Source organism: Chelonoidis abingdonii, chromosome 25, assembly GCF_003597395.2.
Source record: "Chelonoidis abingdonii isolate Lonesome George chromosome 25, CheloAbing_2.0, whole genome shotgun sequence".
Taxonomy (NCBI): Eukaryota; Metazoa; Chordata; order Testudines; family Testudinidae; genus Chelonoidis; species Chelonoidis abingdonii.
The window spans coordinates 10,674,167-10,695,634 of NC_133793.1; the positions used below are offsets into that span (position 1 = coordinate 10,674,167).

Genomic DNA, 21,468 nt, shown 5'->3' on the forward strand with positions numbered 1-21,468 from the left:
CCCGTGGCCAAATGAGGCATGTTCTGGTGCCCTTGGAACTCCAGAATCCCAGCTCCGCGGCTCCCTCCTGTCCTCTCATTCACTGCGGCTGCAGTGGAGGGTGGATACACCCCTGTGCGTGTTTGTGGCATCTCTTTCCGCCCTCTGGTTCTTGGGGTGTGTCTAACCTAGGGGGAAGAATTGTGTTTTCACCACCGGGGAGCTAACACAGGGTGACGTCCTAGTGCGGACAGGACCTGGTAGTTGCCACACCTGTTGGCTTCCCCCTTGTCATAACAATGACAGGTGTGAAAATGACATCTATCCTGTCTACACTAGGATGTTCCCATGGCTTCACCTTGCTTCTTAGCTAAGACGGGGTTTTAGATTGTAATTTGCCTGGGCTGTGCTGGAAGTTAGGTGCTGTCAGGGGCTGGGAGATGGGGCGGGGGGAGATGTTGCTACAATTTAAAAACTCCCCTTTTCAAGGCCTGACTTAGACGCTGCTGGTATAAAAGGTGGGTGTGTGGAGTGGGGGAGAATGGTTCTTAAGGGACTTCTCGTAGTGCTGGTGGGGGAAAGCTCTGGAGGAAAGCAGCAGCCCTTTCTTGGTGACAGAGAGCGAGCAGTGGAGACTGTGTGGGGCTCTAGGCTCTGGATGTCGTCCAGGGTGTGGGGAGCACCTGGGCCTCCATGGCCCAGCTCTCTGCCTTGCCGTAGGGCAGCAGTGCCCCCCTGGCACCAGCTCTTTGCAGCAACTCCCTCACCCTAAGCCCTGGGGCGTTTTCCAGCTGTGCTGGCGTCTGGATGCCATTAGTCACTAGGAGCAGACTGCCCGGCTCCAATACGAAGCTGCTGGGAGGGACCGTCAGTTGCTTCCTTCTTCCCCAGTGATCTCTGTGTAAATAGAATGACTCGCCCAGGTCGGGTGAGCGTCTCTGCTTTGGGGGAACCACCTGCTCTCACCTGCATGCCAGCACTGCCTCCACCTCTGCTGCCAGCGCGGAGGTGGCGCTGCCAGGAGAATTCTGCACAGCTCCCAGATGGCTCTGACACAGCTGGATCCCCTTGGCCTTTCTTTTAAAGGCCGGGAGTGGGGAGGGATGTGCTTCCCGTGACCCCCCTTGTGGCCTCAGATGACTGGAGCCCAATGCCAGAGTGGCGAGGCCTTTCCTAGGCAGGGTTGGTGCCCACTGCTTTGTGCCCCCACAGCCTGGCCTAGTGGCAGAAAGTGACCTGGGGCCAGGGAGAGGCAGGTATCCAGGAGGAGGATGCAGGATCTGAGCAGGCCCTAGTCCGCGTCCCGCAGCTCTGTATGGAGCAGGGAGCTGTCTGGGAGACGGGTCCTTGTCCCTCATGTCTGGTGGAAGCCAGCAGGAGGCGGTTAATGGCTCCCTTAGAGAGGCAGGGCCGGATTAACGCAGGGGCTTTAGGGGCTGCCCCCCAGACCCTCGGGCTAAGGGGGACCCCACAAGAGGAGCACCAACAGGGGGAGCAAAGGGGACAATTGTCCAGGGGCCCTGGCCGCTGCCGGCAGCGCAGCAGGGCTAAGGCAGGCTTCCTGCCTGCCCTTGCTCCGCGCCACTCCCGGAAGCGACCTGAACATCCCTGGGGGCAGGGGTGTGTGTGTCTCCACACGCTGTCCCCGCCCTGAGCGCCGACTCCGCAGCTCCCATTGGCCAGGAACTGCGGCCAATGGGTGCTGCGGGGGCAGTGTCTGTGGGCACCGGCACACCACAAAGACCTCCTCTGATTCCCCTCCTAGAAGCCGCTGACAGAGGGTTTGGCAGTCGGTTTTGGGAGCTGCCCAAGGTACGGGCTGATCCCCCGACCCCCTTCTGCACCTCGTCCCCCTGCCGCAGCGTAACGTCTCCACCCCCTCCCTCACCCAAACTCCCTCCCAGCGCCCGCACCCCCTCGTGCACCCAAATTCCCTTCCAGGGCTTGTACTCCCTCCCACACCCAAACTCACATCTAGAGCCCGCACCCCCTCCCGCACCCAAACTTCCTCCCAGCACCTGCACTCCCTCATTCACCCAAATTCCCTCCCAGGGTTCGCACCCCCTCCTGCACCCAAACTCTCTCCCAGGGCTTGTACTCCCTCCCGCACCCAAACTCTCTCCCAGGACTTGCAATCCCTCCCACACCCAAACTCCCTCCCAAAGCCTGCACCGCCTCCCGCACCCAAACTCCTTACCAGCACCTGTAGCCCCATCCGCACCCAAACTCCCAGTCACAGCCTGCACCCCCTCCTGCACCCAAACTCCCTCCCAAGGCTTGCACTCCCTCCCAGAGCCCACACCCCTCTTCTGCACCCAAACTCCCTCCCAGAGCCCACACCCCTCCCGCACCCAAACTCTCTCCTAGGGCTTGCAATCCCTCCTGCACCCAAACTCCCTCCCAGAGCCCACACTCCCTCCCGCACCCAAACTTCCTCCCAGCACCCACACCCCCTCTCGCACCCAAACTCCCTCCCAAGGCTTGCACTCCCTCCCAGAGCCCGCACCCCCCTCCCGCACCCAAACTCCCTCCCAGGGCTTGCAATCCCTCCCGCACCCAAATTCCTTCCCAGGGCTTGCACCCTCTCCTGCACCCAAACTCCCTCCCAGCGCCCCCACCCCCTCTCACACCCAAACTCCCTCTCAGAGCCTGCACCCCCTTGGACAGGGGCCCCACAAAATCTAATAGCTCGGGGCCCACAGGAGAGTTAATCCGGCCCTGGAGAGAGGTGCTGACCGCTGGGGTCAGGGGATTCTGGAGCCTGACCCCTCCCATGGGACCAGGGTACTTTCCTTCAGAACAGTGAGACAGGAGCCAAGGTCTTCAGTTTTGCGGCTCTCGAAGGGCCCCAAAGCCACTTGCCGAGGGTGGGCAGAACTCTCCTCCTGAACCCCTCGACCACGGTCAGCCCCGGTGCCCCAGGGTGTGCCGAGGAGATGAAGGTCCTGGCTGCAGACACCAGTGGGGCTACATCCCCCTATAGACGGAGGGGGAGAGAGCGGCGGGCCAGGGGCACCGTGGCCACCTGCGTGTCGAGGGGACTCCCGCGAGCGATGCTCCGGCGGGCACAGCTCGTGGAACGGAGCTGAGGCTGGCTCATAGATACACCCACACTGGGATGGCAAAGGCCTCCCTAGGGGAGTGGTCTGCTGTGCCCTATCCGGGGGCAGCAGAGCAGCGAGGATGCAGGCTCAGCTTGGTTACTGGGGCTGCTGGGTTACTCCTTGCCCCGGCTTCAGGCCCAGCCAGCTATCGGGTGCACCCCCAGGGGCCTGGCCTGGAGCGGAACGTGGGCAGTGATTCGGAAGGGATGGGATGGGGTCTCTGTATGGTGCTGGCACCCAGGGCCCCCCGTCAGCATCAGGCCCCCTTGTGCTGGCCGCTGTGCAGAGGTGGCCATGACCCTGCTCTGACGAGCTCCTGGTTCAACCTGGTCTCTCTGGGTCGCAGAGACTCCGCCGGGTGCACGGCTGGGCTCTTAGGCTGTGCCACCCCCCTGTGTCCCCAGTCCGGTCCGGCGGGTGGCTCTCGCTCCAGGCCCTAGTTTCCTCTCTCTCTGTGGGTAGGTGTTTCCTCCCCTCTGCGGTTGACTCAGCCTTAGGTCTCCTGCTGAGGCTGCTGCCGAGTAGCTTTGCAAACACTGCAGGGGTGGGGGTGACGGAAGAGCGCAAACTTCTGCTCCTCCAGAGGAGGCTCAAGGCCCCTGGAGAGGTGCCTGCAAGGACGTCGCTCACCTGGCCAGCGTAGGCGCCCACCTGGACAGGTAACGCCGCCTCCTGCGCTCTCCACCCGTGGCCAAGCTTGGAGGGGTTTGGGGTGGCGTAAGGAGCCCGATCCTCCAGGGGTACAATGCAGCCACCCCTGCAGGCCTTGTACCTCCCCCCTTCCCTGCAGAGGGGGACCCCCTGGTCCCTGTGGGGTGGCTGGTCGGGATGGAGAGGCAGTGTTTGAGCTGACCTCCCGGTGCCAGCTGGTTCCTCTCCTGGGTCCTGTTCAGACCCGAATGCCTGGCTGGTCTCTTGGGAAATCTGTGGTGTGTGTGTAGAGGGGAGCTGGCTCCATGGGTGGCCCCGCTGCTCTGCCCCTGTCTCGTCAGCAGGAAGTGTGACGCTCTCCCAGGCGAAGGGGCTGGGGTGTAGTTGGAGGGTGTGGATCCATAGTCACTGGAGGTTGGGAGCGCTCGGCTTACTGGGCCCAAAGGCTCCACTTCTGGGGGGACTGGATTTGTGCGGGAGTCGGCGCAGCTGCCATCTGTTGATGCTGTCCGCTGGCTGGGATCAGAAACCATGGTCCCACTCCTGCTATGGCGAGTGGTCAGGGTGGAAAACAAAGACCCAGAGAACTGGCTGGAGAGCAGGGATGTGCCTATCTCCATGCACCTGGTGGTGGTATGTGCTGTGAAACAGCTGCCGCATTTCACCCCAGAGGTGGCTGCATTGCAGTGCTGATGCACGGACAGAGCCTGGTGTCATCCAGCCTGGGCTTGCAGGGGGTGGGGGTGGCAGGCTGGGACCTGCTGCTGGCTTCCTGCTGTCCTTGTCCACCCCCACCCCCCAAGTAGTGTGGGGCGCATGGGGGCAGGGAGAGCGCTGGCCATGGGCCGCATGGACCCGCTGGCGATGCTGGGGCTGCCCAGTGATCCCTGCTCCCCACCCCCGTGTGGGCCACACACAGCCCCGGGGGAAATGCCAGCTCCCCAGTCCTGCCCCCTCCAGGTGAACCAACCCAGGCTGCACCTCCCTGCCTGGCACTGGGCCCTATGCTGCTCTCCTGTGACAGTGGCAGGCAAATCCTGCACTGGATTCCTGGTCTGGACTGGATTCCAGCCCTGCTCCTCCCCAGCTAGGGGCTCAGTGCCCAGCCCCCGTAGGCCAGAGGAGGGGGAGCAGCCCTTGCGCAGAGGAAGTTGTCGGGGACTCGCTGTGGCGCTGGCAGTGGCGCATTTCAGTGCCCTGGCGTGTGCCACGGGCCACCTGTCCCTGGCACACTCTGCGTGACAAAAGTTGCTCCTTTTACTCTGCAAATGTTTTCCTTCTGGGAGGGGTGCCTCATTGGTCCCAATCTCCCTCCCCCGCTGGCTGGCTTGTTAAATCCCGGCCTGCTCGGGACCGGGGATGGCACAGAGCCCAGTCTGATTGGCGGAACCGCCCAGTGTGGGCATTGCCAGCCTGCCATGGGCCTCACGCTGCCTGCCACAACAGGCCTCCCGCTCCACTCTGGGTTCCAGCCTTACACTGCCTGTGTCAGTGCAGCCAGCCGGGGCTCACTGCCCCCAACCCTAGGTGCCAGGGGCGCTGATTGGCAGCTCTGGGCAGCATCTCATCAGCCAGCTGGAGTCCTCGGAGCAAGTGAGCCCTCTGATTGGGCCCCGGGCCGGCTCCCCTAAGCCCTGCTTAGCTCTGCCCCACTCGCTGCCAGGGGCCATTCTTTGTGCCTCTCGATTAGCTGGTTTTCTCTGGTGGCTGCAGCGTCAAGCTGCTCCCAGCACAGCTAATCCACCCTCACGGCGATCCCTGTGGGCCCAGAGAGGGGGAGGGTCACACAGCAAGTGGGGAATGGAGCTGGGCAAAGAACCCGGGGGTGTCTGGCTCCTAGCTCCATGCTCAGTCCACTAGGCCATGTGGGGTGAGCAGAGGATGGGCTGCTGGCAAGGGCAAACTCGGAGCCTGGTTCTCTTGCAGCCCTTTTCCTGCCCCAGTGTGATGTGCAACCTTGTTTCCTCATCGCTCCGCTCCATGGCACCCAGCACACTGGGCGATGCCCCTTCTCCCACACAGGCTGCTTCTGTTGCAACCGTCCTCTGTCCTGTCATGTCAGGCTCTTTCTCAATGCAAATTGCGGGGACAGGTCTGTGCCGCTCGCAGGCTGTGTGCCAAGAGCCAAGCACAGCTGCAGCCCAGGAGATAGCGTCTCTCTGCCTGCTAGACCAGAGTAAGGGCTTGGCTCTTGGCACTGTGTGTCAGATGAGTTTGGGGGGGTGTCTCAGTCAGTCCCTGCTGGCTAGTTGGCCACATCCCAGAAACCACCATTGCACCTGGCACTGACTAGCTCCTATGTGGGCGGTCTTGGCAGAGGGCCATGGGCACTGAATGCCCCTCTGGCCCCCCAAGGGGGAAGCCCCAGCCCTATCGTGTGCCCTTGAAAAGTCTCTCTCCCTGGTGTCATGCCGCTGCGCTGCAGTGCAACCGGGGAATGCACCAGCCCTTAAAGATACAGCGAGACACTTTAATGCTCCAGGAAAGGTTCCCCTACCTGTTACCCCCCTGGAAAAACCCGGGGATGACTGGCACTTTCTGGGCCATCACCCCACAGGGTGCAGCCCTGACATGGGCAGAGCTGGCTCTGAGCAAACACCCTGGGCAAACACAGTCAGCTGGCTGCGAGGGGGACTGGCTCCTGGCTGGTGAGTCAGCTGGCCTAGAGGCAGGGACGGGGGCTCCTTTGCGGCGTCTGGCTTGTGGATTTAGTGGGGACCCAGGAGCTCGGATCTCTCACCTATGTGGCTGGCCAGGGCTCCAGGATACCACTCTTAGGTGCCCAGTTTGGGCTGATTCTTGGTTTTACTGTTTGGGCCACATAAAAACCAATGGACAAGCTGGGGCGACTCCTACTGACAAGGGTGGGCATTGCAGCCCCTTCCTCCAGGCCTGAAGCCCGCCCAGTGTGCGTCAGTGCCATGTTGAATCCTCTCTATTGCAAATGTCTGGAGAGAGCTGTGTGAGACCAGCGCTGCGGGGACCCAGTGAGTGACCCAGGAGATCTAGGTTCTGTTCTTGGCTCTGCCACTGCTGCTCTGGGGCAAACTGTTGCCCCGTTCTGTGCCTCAGTTTCCCCCCTCTGCAATAAGACCCACCACCGGCAAGGCTCTGCCAACTGATGCTGAGGTGCACTGAGATCTTAGCCTGGAAGGGGGCGGAGAAATTCCGAATGTTTTTTATAATTCCTCCCTTCAGATCTGATTTTTGTGGCTACCCTCATCCTAGTCTGCTTTGCCAGACTCCCGAAATAGCTGGGAGCCAGCCCCTCAATCCCATTCCCGATAGCGCCTCCTGCTGGAAGAGGCAGGGGCTGGAATGGTGGCACTTTCCGCCTTGCGGCCAATTCACCTGCCCCGTTGCCTCCGGCTGGGTGCCAGAGGAGCTGGACGGTTACACCAATCCCGGATGTCTCGCTGGGGTGTTTGCTGCAGGCAGTTGAAGCCAGGCAGTCGAAGTTGCTGGTTTGCTGAAGCAAGCCCTGTGTGGGTGGGTGGGGTGGAGGCGGGGGAGGCGTTGCATCAGGCAGGAAGGACTCTGTTTGCTGCTGTGAGATCTGCCCTGGCGGTGACGGTAAAGAAGCTAACAGAGGCTCTTCCATCCCTTGGTCATCTGCCTGTAGGGAGTCAGAGGCCAGGCCAGAAGTGCATGTGCAGGTGAGCCTGGCAAAGGTCAGGGCGTACCTGGCTTTGACTGACCACACCGTGCCCGGCGAGCCCTTGCGAGGGGAGTCCCCAATGTCTGTGGGCTGAGCCCAGCTAGTGGGACCAGACAGCAAGTGTGAAAAATTGGGACCAGGGGGTTGGAGGGTAATAGGAGTCTATATAAGAAAAAGACCGAAAAATCAGGACTGTCCCTATGAAATTGGGTCATCTGGTCACCCTAATCCCAGCGCTGGCGCTGCCTGGGCACCTCGTGCCTCGCTTTCCCAGCTAGTGGGGAGTTCTGCGGGGGGGGGGTACTGATTGGCATAGCCTGGCATGTTGCCATGAGACCATCAAGGGCTCCTATGTTGTTGTTGCCCTGTCGCCAGCGGTGGGTCCTGGAGACTCATTTAGTGGACAGGAGATGGGGTCTGTGTGCTGGGGCGGGGGCCAGGGAGAAGCTGCAGCTGAGCGGTGGCTGGGGCAGGGACACCAGGGTCTGTGCCTGAGCTGCAGGCCGCAGCCACACCCTGCAGCTCCGGCCCAGCGAAAGGAGGATGGTGTTAGCTGGCTGTGAGAGTTAGCACGCGCACCCCAGTCACGGGTGCATGGGAGACGAGACACAGACTGAGCGTGTCTGACAGCTGGGTTTGTCCGCTTCTGCCCCCAGGGGCTCTCAGAAGCCGAGCCCGGGCCCCAGGCCCTTTCGTTCCCCGCACGCTCCTGCATCAAGAGGGGATCTGGGCTTGTCCTCAGCTCTTCTGGCTTGTCTCCACAGGTGGTCGAGATGGAGCGTGACCTGCTGGCGGGCCGATGGAGCGGGTCGGACCGGAGCTGAGGGCTGCTGCCTGCTTCCCTGCCCCTGCGCTGGGCGCCCTGTACTACCTTTGGGCCCTGGCAGAGTGGCAGAATGGCTCTAGTGGACGGCTGCCCGTCATCGCCCTGGTTCTGCGGCGGGCAGTGACGGGGTGAAGGCACCTGGGACAGAAGGACCTCAGGGCTCATTCCTGGACTCGCTGTGTGTCAGGAAGAGAGCCCCGCCGGAGAAGCACTGCCCTGCCCTGGGTAGTACCAGTCTGCTCCCTGGGCACAGCCGGCCTCACCATGGCCCAGGACATAGACACAGACGCGCTACTGGACCTGAGCTTCTTGACGGAGGAAGAGCAGGAGGCTATCGTGGAGGTGCTGAGCAGGGACTCGCGGCTCAGGGTGCTGGAGGAGGGACGCATCAGGTGAGCCCAGGAGATGTTGTTGGGTGCACGCCTGGTCCGCGCATGCATCTGCAGTGGGTTTGTTCAGCTGGGGCAGGCCCCCAGTGGGAGGCTTTCATTCCGGTTTGAGCAGCTTATTTCTTTGTAGCTTAAACTGGTCCCCAGTTGACTTAAGCTCGAGCCAAGCGAGCAGGAAGCTGAGCAGCCGCCCAGCCGTTGAGCCGGGTGGGTTAGCGCTAGGTCCTCACGACAGAAAGATGGGTTTGTACAGAGACATAAGCCTGCTTGTGTCCCCGGGGCCCCAACGCACCGGGGGTCTTTACCTTCAAATAACACCTGGCGCTGTCAGCAGCAGAGCTGAAAGCCATTTACAAAGGACATCAGCATCGTTATCCCCCTTTGTAGAGATGGGGAAACCGAGGCACAGAGAGGGGCCTTGACTTGCCCACGGCCACCCAGCAGCAGAGCCCGGAATAGCACCAAGGTCTGCTAAATCCAGTCTGGTGCTCTATCCATTAGACCATACTGCCTCCCAAATCAAGGGCAATGCTGGACACCCACCTGGGATTAACCTCAGATAGCTCCGTGGAGGTCAAATCTACAGCCCCCCGGTGCCGCTCGGATTTTGCACTGAGCTGGCGCAGTGGCTGTAAGGACCCACCTCTCTCTGCAGTGAGGAAAGGCAGCTGTGCCGGTTTCCTTGCTCTGCCCTCGCTGGGAGAAGGAGCCATTTATCACGGCATGTTCACTAGCATCTTCTCGGCCCCTCCGCTTGGCACCTTGGCTGTGTCCTCATGAGGCTCAAAGGTTCATTTTTAGGATTCACCTGGACCAGCAAACACCCGTTAAAACTGCAACTGCCTGATCCACACTGAGCTCAGGGAACATGTCTTTCAAAAGACACCTTGTTCCCGTCGATGGACGCAGCCCTAGTGTAGACAGGATTTGGCTATCTTGAGGTTTTATCCTGCTGCCCATCACCTTCGTGTCTGAGCACATAAAATCAATGGCATAGAAGTCCCTAGTGGATTTCATGGCGACTCTGACTCTCCTCTCTCTACAGGGTAAAAATTCCGCTTGCGGGAGGATCGTTAGTTTGTTTTTTTAAGATTAATTTCCTGGGAGGGTTTTGTTTTGCTGTTTGGTGGTGGGGTTTTGGGGTGCAGAGGGGTGTCAGCCATGGGGTGCAGAGCAATCAGTGTCATGGAGGGTCAGCACTAGCGTTTGGGGTACAGGGGCATCAGCACTGGGGTGCAGGGGATCTGCATTGGTGTTTGGAGCCCAGGGGTTGCCAGTGTTGGGGTACAGAGAGATCAGGTTTGGGGTACAAGGGAATAAACACTGGAGTATAGGGGGATTAGCTTTGAGCTGCAGGGGGTGTCAGTGTCAGGGTTTAGGACAGAGAGGGGATCAGTGTTTGGGTGTCGGAGGATCTGTGTTGGGGTACAGAGGATCTGTGTTGGGGTGCAGGAGATCAGCATTGGGGTTTGGGGAACAGGAGGTGCCAGCATTGGAGTGCAGGGGGATCAGCTTTGGGCTGCGGGGGTGTCAGGGTTTAGGGCAGAGGGGATCAACATTGGGGTGCAGGGGGATCAGCTTTGGGCTGTGGAGGTGTTAGTGTCAGGGTTTAGATCAGAGAGGGGATCAGCATTGGGGTGCAGGTGGATCAGCATTTGGGTTTGGTGTACAGGGGGATCAGCACTGGGATACAGGGGATCAGCATTGGGGTTTGGGACACAGGGGTGACAGCAGTGGGGGTGCAGGGGATAAGCTTTGAGGTACAGGGTTTAGAAGCGGGTGCCAGTGCTGGGTGTCATTCTTACCTTGGAAAGGCTTTTGCAAAGCAGAAAGTTTTCCTTTGCCGTGTTTCTTAAAGCTGCTCAGACTCTGTTGCCTGATCCCCTGTGGAAGTTTGCTCCATTCTCCTATGGGGCATGGCCAGGTTGGACCTTGGGGGAGAGCCGTGGGCAGCTAATGTGTTTGTAGAGGGGTTCAGCCCTCGCTAGACTGAGCACGTCTCCTGGCCAACGGGTGGGTAGAACAGACGGAAGGGGGGGAAATGGAAGCCCAGCTGTTTATCTGAAGTGGGTGGGACACCAGCAGTGGACTGTGGTTGCTCGTCCCTCCCTGGTGCTGTGATGGGCCAGAATTGGCTCCAACATTCCCCTTCTCCTCGCCCCCAGCAAATTGCGCGAGTCCGTTTCTGATCCCAACCAGCTGAAGATCCTGACCGGGGACTGGTTCTGCGATGTCCGCTCCAAGCGGCACCGGCACAATCACTTCGGTTCTGATCTCGTCCGGGCCTCCATCCGCAGGAAGAAGAAACCCAAAGGTAAGAGCTGGGACAGGGTCTGGCTGCTGGGACCGATGACCTAGCTGGGATCTCAGGGGCGTTTCTTCTGGGTGACCGATGGAGGAGAGGGACCCAGCACTAAACGCTGCCTAAGCTGGTGCATGCTGGACAAATCCTCAGGGAGCCTTGCTGCAGTCTAAGGTGACCAGACAGCAAGTGTGAAAAATCAGGATGGGGGTGGAGGGTAATAGGAGCCTATATAAGAAAGAGACCCCAAAATCAGGACTGTCCCTATAAAGTTGGGACATCTGCAATCCCATCACGTGTTGCGCTGCTTTGCTGCAATTCTGAAAACGAGGGAGGCCCTGCCCTCCCAGATCAAAGAGAGGCTTCTGCATCTATGGTGAGTTGCCCGGCCCGAAATCCCAGGGTCCCTCGCCCTGATGTGTGTCCTGACTCACAGCTGCATCCTGTTGGGTGCCCCCCTGCTGTAGTGTGGTGCTGTCGCCATCTAGTGGCTGCAGCTTGCGGAGGGGCTGGCGTAGGACCCAGCTTTGTCCCATGGGGACGTCGTACCCTAGACGCCCCGATTTCAGCGGGGAAACCAATGCCGGGACGGGTCAGGGAGCGGGAGAGGTTGCTTCAGTCCGTTTAGATTTCCATTATCCCTGTGAGCAGGTGAGTGGGATCCGAAGCGCAGTGCCAGCGTGGGAAACCTGGAGGTGATCAGTGAGCCAGCATTCGAGGAGGAGGCCACGTTTGAGGTGCCGGATGGTGAGGGCAGGTGAGAAGCTTTTTGGCTTAGAGGCCCAAAGTGGAAAGGAGAAGCTGTGGGTGTGTGTGTGCGTGTGCATGTGCATGCCTCTTTCCAGTCGTGCGAAGGGAAGGAGAGTGCATTTGTGGGTGTCAGTTTCCTGGTGCCACACACCCTTTAGCTGTGCGCGTGATGAGAGCAGCGAGCAGGAACGGCTGCAGGCGGTGACTCAGGCTCCGGGGAGAGGCGTGTGGAAGGGGCTCATTAGTGGGACGTAGGGAGGGTTTTGTGGGTGAAGGAGAATCTCCACTGGCCGGCTGGGAGCAGGGTTAAGGGGGGGCCTGCTGCTGCTTGCATCCTCCCTGGCTGTAAAGCTGGCTCTTTCCTTCCATGGGGGATGGGACAGGGAGAAATGAATGGGGCAGGCAGCTGGGCTGATGCGGGAAAGAAGCCGAAACGGAGTGGGAGATAAATGAGAGGGAAGCCAGCGAATGGGGGCGGGGAGAGATAGATGGACAGCCCCAGCCAGAGGGACCCCCCGTTTGGAAGAAGGGTCTGTGAAGAGCAGGGTGGTGCACACGCTCCTTGGGGCAGGAAGCCAGACATCTTCATAGCCTGGAGACTTGTCCAGAAAGACTAATCGTTTTCTCCTCTCGCAGGCTTCCCGGAGAGGCTGCTCATCAGCTGCCCCAGCCCATAGAGACTCAGGTCAGTTGGGCGACGGGATGGGTCACTTGATGACTCCCTGTTCATTCCCTCTGAGGCACCAGGCATTGGCCACTGTCGGAAGACAGAACACTGAGCTAGATGGACCTTTGGTCTGACCCAGTAGCGCTGTTCTTATGGGTCTGGTGATGTGGACGAGTTAGCGGTGTCCTCTCAGGAATTCCTGCCCCTATTCTGGTTCAGACCCGGCCTTGTCCAGTAGGCGCTCATCAGCAGGGTGGCTGCCTGGGGCCACGTCTGGGCCTTCGGTCTGCGTTAAATGCCTAAGTGCTGACATTGGGGCTGCCTGGTTATAGTCACAAGAGGCTGGGAAATGCAGAAGCCGGGCTGCCTGCGTGCCTGGCGGCGAGGAAGTAACATACGAAGCTGCATACTGAACCGGACAAGCAGGCTCAGAAATAGCTACAGGCGTCCAACCTGCTGGAGCTGGATTTCCTTGGTTCCTCTCCCACCGCCCCCAAAGGCAGCGAGTGGAGAAAGACATTGAGCTGATCCAGTGTAGGCATCCCACTGGTCTTCGTAGTTCATCAGCTAGACCTCAGTCCCAGGACGCACCATTAATTCTTCCAGTCAGGGGGCGACCCCGAAGGGTTAATAGTAGAGGTGGGCTCAGATGTGGATCCGGATCGGAGCTTTCCCAGGGTTTGGGGACCCTCTGTGGCCAGTGCAATGGTTCAGTGTATTTACTGAGATGAAACTCGCAACATTTGGAATAGCACTAAAATTGCAACTAACATCCTTTAAAGCAGCGGTCCCCAAACTGAGGGGTGTGGAGGAACGTTTGAGGGTGCGTTGGGGGGCCCAGGCCAACCCCCAAGGGGGGCGGGGATGTAGCGCTACCAAACCACACTCCGGGCCCTGCCCCCAGCCTGGCCCCAGACCCTGTCTGGGCCCCGGCTCTGTTCCTGGCCCCAGACCCAACCCCAGCTGCAGCCTCAGCCCCCTTACCCCTGTCCGCGCCCTCTCCCTACGGCCCCACTCCTGGCCCTGGCTCTCGGATGTGTGTGTATGTGGACAAGGATAAGGAGGGGTGGGGCGCGACCGTGAAAATTTTGGGGACCACTGCTTTGAAGAGTGTAAACTCCACCTCCAGAACAAACCTTCCTCAGCCTGCAGATTTCAATTTACAAAGCAGCTGTTTTAAATATACAAATTATATTAAAAGTGCCGTGTGTGTGTGTGTGTGTGTGTGTGTGTGTTGCTTTTTTGCTACTGTCATTGTTACTTGGTGAGTTTCCTAGTTCTGCAACATCACAGTCTGAAGATCTCGGATAGTAATGAATGTGATTTGCATATGCAGATCAGCCCAGTTAGAATGTATTTCCCCAAAGAGCCTGTACAAGAGGAGTTGGCCTGTCTCTTTACCAGCTCTCTTGTCTCTGTAGGAGAACACAAGCCAGGCTAACAAGCAGGAGCCCGAGGGCAAGGCAGGTAAATGTCCCTGTGGCCTTGTGACTGGGTGGGGAAATGGATGCTGTAGGGTCCCCGTGCAGTGTGGACGGTGGGGAGAAGGTCAGAGGACCCTGTACCTGCTTAACTAGGGCTCGGCCCCTCTTCTGGATCCCATCGCCCCCCGCCAACCCCACTCATGCGTCTGTTCCTCTCGCTGACTTCACCATTCTAAGCCCAGCATCGGGGTCTGAATCTCTGGAAGAAAACCTCACGTGCAGGCTGCGTGCCCCAGGGTATCCCGGCCTGGTGCCCCCACCCCCATGTGGGCTGTGTGCCCTGGGGTATCTCGGCCTGCTCCCCCCGACCCCAGCATATGGGCTGCGTGCCCCGGGATATCCCGGCCTGGTGCCCCCACCCCCCATGTGGGCTGCGTGCCCCAGGGTATCCCAGCCTGGTGCCCCCACCCCCCGTGTGGGCTGTGTGCCCCGGGTTATGCCAGCCCCAGGCTGCGTGTCCTGGGGTATTCTGACCTCGTATCCCACAGACCAGCCCGAATGCTTCCTCTTTGTTACCGCAGAGACCACCAACCCGTTCTACCCGCTGAACGCAGAGGAAGAAGAGGCGGATACTGCTCCATCCCCAGATAGCCTGGTCACAGGACAGGTAGGAAGGTGCTCAGCCTTTTATGTTCTAGACAAAGCCCAGTACGTAAGTCCTTACACCCAATCCCTGCTCCCCACCTCCACCCACGTCACTTACTGGCTGGGTCCCTCATGGCTGGGGTCCCCTCGCAATATTCTCCCCATCACATAACTGCGGCAGTGAAAAAATCGAGGTGTCCTACAACTACCGTATTTGGGGGCGGGATGCTGCATGAGTCTCTGTGCAGGGGTGTGTGTGACACTTTTCAGGGCTACCTGAGGTGTCGGAGGTGCATCTCCACCAGCTGCTTATAGCCAGAGGGAGCCCTGGCTGTGCCCACCAGTGCTCCACTCTGGGCTCGCCCTGTGCTGTGCGGGCTGGCAATTTATCCTCCGTGCCCCTTGTCTTCTGCACAGCCACGGTGTACCCCGATCCGCGGCGTCCGGGGAAGTCGTGCACCCCAGTTCACAGCTTTCCCTTCATTCCGCGCCCCCTTCGCACAAGGCATTTAGCCGTGTCTAGAGCCATAGGCGCCAACTTTTGTTGGCACCGGTGGGTGCTCGCCCCCCGCCCCAACTCCGCCCCCTCCCTGCCCCATTGGGTGCCGGTGGGGTGCTTGTGTCTTGGTCCCTCCCCAAATCCCTGCCCTGGACTCGCCTCCTCCCCCAAGCATGCTGCATTCCCCCTTCTCCCCGCTTGCTCCCAGGTTTGCCGCGTGAATCAGCTGTTTTGTGGCAGCAAGCGCTGGGAGGGTGGGTGCAGAAGCAGGACCTGGCCGCGTGCTCAGGGGAGGAGGCGGAGGTGAGCTGGGGCAGGGGGATGGGGCAGGGAGCTGCCGGTGGGTGCTAAGCACCCACCAATTTTTCCCCATGGGTGCTCCAGCCCCGGAGCACCACGGAGTCGGCAACCGTGTCTGACATTTCTGAGAGCGTCACCGTCAAAGACACGCAGGGCTCGGGGTTGAGAAGCACAAGGTTACAGGTAAAAGGAAACCATAACATATGGGTTAGAGCTTGGACTTCATAGCCAGGTCCGGCGTGGCTGATAAAGTGTTTCCGTGCAGCGCTCGACCAGGCCAGGAACCACCTTTCCTGAGTATCAAATGGCTCCTTCTAACGGAGCCTAACGCTTGCTCTTCCTTCATCTCGTGTCAGTTACAGCCCCTTGTCTCTTACCCTCGGGGTCCCCTAGTCAGAGACTGTTTTGGGGGGGATTCTTTTGTCTCTGTAACGCCAGCACCTGGGCCAGACAGTCCAACACCAGCCGTTGTTAGGGCTGTCCATTGTTCTTGGTGTTGAGTGAGTTACGCTGGAGACCTCCCCCTCGGCTCAGGTGACAAGTTTCACTTCAGCCGCGGGGCCATCCGACCTCCCCCATGCGCCCCACCTCTCAGACGGGTTCCCCTACAAACACCGCGCACTAACCAGACCAGCCAGCTGCGCTTAGCCTGCGGCCGGGCCCCTGCCATGGGCTCTTGGTAAAACAGGGAGACAGCGGTCATACACCTGCCTGGGGCTGTGTATGCCCAGTTGGCCCCTGCTCGGTGTGGACATGGGCTTCTGAAACGTCCAGCACGGAGCAGCGTCGGCGTCGGGAGGCTGGACGGGCTGGGCTATTGCTGTGTCTTGGCCCTGGTCCCACGAGGGTTGGGGCTGATGGGGGCGAGGGGCGTGTCCGGCTCATGTCTCACTCGGGGCTGGTTTGCTCTGTGTTCCCCAGAGTAACGGGGCCTTTCAGAACGGCGAGGAAGCCGGTGCCGGGTCACCCCCAAAGAGCAACAGCGCGGACCCCGTGAATAAACTGATGAGCTCCTCTGTATCCAGCCTCAGCTCGTCCACGGTATGAGCCAGGGGTGGGGACGAGGGCCAGGGGGTAGGCTGGGGTGGAAGGCTGTTGGCAATTGGGGAAGAGGGTTGGCTGGAGTGCTGTTGTGGACCAGTCATTGGTTGGAGCGGGACGGCTGAGTACTGGGCTGCTGTGTACTCTGAAGCGTACTGAGGTGTATGCCAGGGCCTCTGCTGAGCCTTTTGATAGTCCATTGGCCATGCAAGGGTCACTGCAGCTGGTAGGTCAGGAGTGGGCTCAGCTCTTGGCCCCTCGGGCTCTGTGGCAGGGGGGTTTTAAGGCAGCGTCCCCATCAGGTAATTCAGGATTTTGCCATGTGTTTCAAGGGGCCGTTAACGTAGTCCCAGTTTGGGTGCCCCTCTGCGTCTCTCTTCCTGTCTCCACTCGCATTCCTCCTTCTCTGCCTGTGGTGGGGGTCCTCCTCCTTCTCTGCCTGTGGGGGCAGGCGGGGGAGACCTCCCTGCCCCTCCTGCTCTGACCGCCCACCCCCGTCCCTGCCTGCAGCTGAGCGGCAGCATGATGAGCCTGTACAGCGACAGCGACGTGGGGAACGTGGAGGTGCGTGGCTGCATCCAGTTCGCCCTGCAGTACGAGGCCAAGAAGAAGGAGCTGCAGATCCGGGTCATCCAGTGCCAGGATCTGGCTGAGGCCAAGAAGCAGAGATCAGATCCGTGAGTGCCGTGGTGGGGAAAGGGGGCCCTCCCCGGGCTCGGCCCGCCTGTCCCAGTGTTCCTGGGCTCAGATGGCCCTGCTAATGCCCAAAGTGAGAACACGGTCACAGGGGCTTTCCGCCCTCCCCCCCACCACACCGCACCATGGCTCTGGGCAGCCAAACAGGGTGCTCTGCCCCTGGGGGACCTCCCCCTATGCCCCCAATAGAGGAGCCACAGCTGGGGCCCACCCAGCTGGCCTTAGTCTGTGATCTCTCCACGGGAGTGGGACTCCTGCCCCAGCTGCCCCTGCAGGCCTGGGGCCCTTGTCCTTCTTTGTTGCCTGCAGCCCCTCTAGGCACCGATCTGGGCTAGCTGACCACCCTGCCCCCAGAGCCCTTAACCCTCCTCACTCTGGTGCTTCCCCAGCCTGCTTCAGGCCTGAGCAGCCCAGCTGTGGGTGAGGCTCCGCCCATCTGCCCCACATGGCTTAGGGGCGTTGAGGCTACGGGAGCCTGGGATCTGACAAGGTGCTGGCAGGCCAGTGACTCAGGGAGGGGGCAGCGGGCCCTGGGCTGCCTGTGGAGTAAGAGGTAACATACCCTCCACCCCTGCACTTTCAGGTGTTCACAGGGATTCCCCTCTGCCTCCTGGCCTAGCAGCGTGCGCTGGGCGCTGTTAAACAGCTGCCTGGCTGCTGGTGACTGCATGTCAGTGCTGGGTGAAATGAGACCTGTAGCAAGTCATCAGCCGACGCCAAGGCATCCCACTTGCTGTGCTGGGCCAGAGAGAGCGGGCCAGGCCCTAGTCTGGACACAGTTACACCGGTGTAGCGACCCTGCAGAGCAGTGCGGCTACGCTGGCGAGAAGAGGGGTACGCAGCCCTGCTGTAGGGACCCGTTACACGCCTATACCTGTGTCCACACGAGGGGCTGCCCCAGGGTAGCTGTACTGGGGGCAAGGAGCCAACCCCTAACTGGCAGAGCTACACTGGGATGGAACCGGCACACACTGCCCCGGGTCAGCGTCCGTGCCCCCGCCCCCGGGCGCCCTGGGTCAGCGTCCCCCCCCCATTGTCAGCATCTCCCCCTGCCGGCTCCAGGAGCCCTGTGTCAGCATTTGCCCCCCTTTCCCCCCCCCAAGGTATGTCAAGAGCTACCTCCTGCCAGACAAATCCAACCACAGCAAGCGCAAAACAGCTGTCAAAAAGCGGAGCTTGAACCCCATCTTCAACGAGACCCTCAAGGTACGCGGGGCAGGCGGGTGGGGACTGGGGCAGGGCTCAGGCCCTGCCCCCAGGGGAAACCAGAGCGGCTTGGCCAGGAGGTGCTGGCCTCGCTGTTCTTAGTGACGCTGGCTCTCTGGCTAAGGGACACTGGGGGTGGGGGCAGTGTAGGGGGCAGTTGGAGACCCGAGGAGGCTGGGGAAGGGGGAGGTTGCTCTTAGGAAGGGGTCGGGGTTTGGCGCCAGTAGCTGTTGGAGGCTTGGTCCTTTGGGCAGTGACACATCCATGGACTGCATGGGGCTGAGCGCTGGCCTGGGAAGCAGGGGTGGGGGTACATTTCCCCACCACCACCCCAGGGGAATCCACTCAGCACTGGGGGGGCAGTGGATTGCATAGGGCTGGGTTGCAGCTGAGCACTGCCCACTAGGCCCAGCTGTTCCCAGCATCTTCTCTCTTGCCGTTGCGCTGCAGTACAAGATCGAGCAGGCGGAGCTGCAGGGCCGGATCCTGAACCTGTCCGTCTGGCACCATGACACCCTGGGGCGAAACCTCTTCATGGGGGAGGTCGAGGTCGAGCTCAGCGCCTGGGACTGGAGCAATACGGGCCCAGTGTGGTTCAACCTACAGCCCAGGGTGAGGGACGGCCCGCAGGCACCAGCTTCTCCTTTGCCCTGTTATCTCCACTGCCCTCCCTCAGCCACGGCCGGCTCCAGCCGCAGGCGGTGCCTTCGCTCAGGCCCAGGAATTCACCTGTGACCGGCCGAGCGCCCAGCAGCTGCCAGCCCCCTGCAACCTTGCTGGGGCCCAAGCCGGATGAGCTTTAATTAAGACACACACCCGCTCCCGGGACCAGAGAACTGGCAGCACCCAACGTCTTTCCCTGTTGCATGTCATCCCGTCCCGCGTCTTGCAGCTCTCAGCCCAGGCCTCTCCTGCTAACGTTGCGTCTGCTCCTTCCCCTTCAGATGCGGGTCTTGCCCGACGTTCTCAGCAGCAGGGGGAAGTTGTTCTTCGCGATAAAGTTTATCCCTGCGGGCACTGAAGGTGAGCCCGGGCCTGCCCCAGCTGTAGGGGCTCAGGGGTGGGCGCTGAGAACCCAGGGACGACTGGTGCCCTTGCTCCTATTTACTGGGCCTAGCCCCGTGCGGGAGCTGTGGCAGGTGGGGGCCGTGGCTAGAAAGCAACTGCCCCTGGGGCAGGGCAGATGCAAAGCCCAGGTGCCCCCCACCCTCCAGGGGCGTGCACAGGAATAAAAATATGGTCACTTTTGGAGGCGCACTTTCTGTGCTACCCCACAACAGGAAGCACTGACCCACCCCGCAGAGGATCTGCCCTCCTCCTGCCCCAGCCAGGGAGCTGCCTTCTCCCACCCTGGATGGAGGAGCTGGTTCTCTCCCCACAGCCCCAGGGCCAGAGTGAGTAGCTGGTTCTCCCCTCCATGACCCCCTCGCTGGAGGAGCTCACTGGACCTGCCCTGACCCCAGAGGAGTGCTGTGCCCCCATTATTGGAAAGGGCATGCCCCTGCTTCCCCACTCCCTTTGCACACATCCTTGCCCCCTCCCTCACTGTGCCCTCACCTCTCTTCCAGGGGCTGGGCTCCCTCCCACGGGGGAGCTGCACATCTGGGTGAAGGCAGCTCAGAGCCTCATTCCCGTGCGGAGCGGCAGCGTGGACTCCTTCGTTCAGTGGTAAGGGTGGGGGGATCTGCAGGCAGCACCTCTGGCCCCAGCGTGAGGGGCAGGGCTGGAGCCGAGGGAGACAGGCTGGAGGGATGGGGTGCCCGGTAGCCCTGCCGTGCTGCAGTTGGGCTCAGGGTGGCAGAGCCCAGGCTCCCTGCTGCAGAGACTATGGGACAGAAGTATGGGTCCCCCCCCGCCGCCTCCCCCAACCTCAGTAGTTCACAGGCCAGAGTGGAGCTGCTACCTTCCCACCAACTCCAAGGCCCCTGATGTGTTCTTCCTGCACCCCCACACCCTGGGTGCTTGTGCAGGGGAACAACCCAGCAGCCCCCTCCTGCCCGGTCCCGGCCCCATGCGCTGGGCTCCCCCCTCAGGCTGCACTTCCCGCCCCCAGCTACGTCCTGCCCGACGACAGCAAGACGAGCTGCCAGAAGACACGTGTGGTGAAGCGGAGCCTGAGCCCCATCTTTAACCACACCATGGTGTACGATGGCTTCCAGGCCAAGGACCTGAGCGAGGCCTGCGCCGAGTTCACCCTCTGGGAGCACGAGACCTTCTCCAAGCAGCAGCTGGGTGGCATCCGGCTGAGCCTGGGCACAGGTGAGCGGGCACCCAGCTGGTGATGCCACGAGGCACAGTCCTGGGCATGAAGCGCCTGCGGGGCTGGTGGGTCCTGTGTGCCAGGGGAGGGAGGCACCTGGGGGGGGGGGGCCCTGTGGGTCCTGTGTGCCAGGGAAGGAGGGCATCTGGGGGGGAGGGAAGGGAGCTGGTGGCTGCATGCTAGGGAGGGAGGCACCTGCAGGGGTCCTGTGGAGGGGCGGGTTAGGCTGTACTGCCATGGGCGCCTCTGCCCCATAGTGCATGTGTTACAGCTGGGGCAATTGGCACCCCTCCACCAGAGGCTAGCCCAGAGCGACAGCCACTGCTGCTTCCCTAACCCCCTCCCAGCACTTCCATCACCTCGGGGACGTGCCTAGGCTGGGCCCACGCTCCCTGTTTGACGTGATTCCTCTGCTGACAGCCTCTGAGGGCACACAAGGCCAGGCATGGTGCCGGGGTGGATGCTTGGGGCTGTCCCTCACCCACGGAAGGGGGCTGGGGGCTGATAGAGGGAGACTGTGCCCTAGGGCAGGGACGGCTGGAGGGGGGCTGTGTGGGAAAGACCCCTGCACCCCCCCCGCCAGGGGCTCAGCCGCTGACAGTGCTGCTTTGTCATCACGCAGGAAGCAGCTACGGGCTGCCGGTGGCGTGGATGGACTCCACGGAGGAGGAGCGGCAGGTCTGGGAGAGCCTGATAGCAGAGCCCCGCCAGTGGGTAGAAGCGCTACTGCCCCTGCGGACGAACCTCACCCCTCGGACTTAGGCGCTCGCAGCAGTGCTGGCTCTGAATGCCTGGCCCAGCCCCTGCTTCAGGGGGCCTGGGAGCCCAGCTGCCCCACGGCTGGGCCTGGACATATTGGCTAGAGTGGAACCGAGCTGCCAGGGCTTTCCTTGTGTGACTGTACAGAAAATAAACCCCGCTGCAGACCCACGGGCTGGGGGAGATCTGTGCGCACTTGGCTGGTGCTTTCAGCTGCTACTGGTGTGAGCGTGCCGGGAGGGGCTCACTGCCACCTTCTTTTCCCCTCACCCCTCAAAGCAGGGCAAGAGGGAGGTAGGGGACTCTGGATGG

General features: G+C 61.1%; 1 protein-coding gene across 1 annotated transcript; it reads left to right on the forward strand.

Moving 5' to 3' along the window:
- Positions 1–3,612: 3,612 nt before the first annotated feature.
- Positions 3,613–21,346, forward strand: SYTL1 (synaptotagmin like 1). The gene is made up of 15 exons (XM_032802896.2): positions 3,613–3,742; positions 8,157–8,610; positions 10,773–10,921; positions 11,561–11,666; positions 12,296–12,344; positions 13,748–13,793; positions 14,332–14,417; positions 16,116–16,235; positions 16,746–16,912; positions 18,035–18,137; positions 18,588–18,749; positions 19,082–19,160; positions 19,706–19,805; positions 20,191–20,396; positions 21,020–21,346. The coding sequence occupies exons 2-15, from the start codon at positions 8,483–8,485 to the stop codon at positions 21,157–21,159; spliced, it is 1,641 nt and encodes a 546-aa protein (XP_032658787.1). The 5' UTR covers positions 3,613–3,742; positions 8,157–8,482; the 3' UTR covers positions 21,160–21,346.
- The last annotated feature ends 122 nt before the right edge of the window (positions 21,347–21,468 follow it).

What these genes read in the sequence shown, in the direction of transcription:
- SYTL1 (XM_032802896.2), top strand. Translation starts at nt 8,483, where the DNA reads ATGGCCCAGGACATAGACACAGACGCGCTACTGGACCTGAGCTTCTTG. An exon ending in CCCAGCCCATAGAGACTCAG is followed by an intron (nt 12,345 to 13,747) that starts GTCAGTTGGGCG and finishes TTGTCTCTGTAG; the next exon opens with GAGAACACAAGCCAGGCTAA. An exon ending in AAGAAGCAGAGATCAGATCC is followed by an intron (nt 16,913 to 18,034) that starts GTGAGTGCCGTG and finishes CCCCCCCCCAAG; the next exon opens with GTATGTCAAGAGCTACCTCC.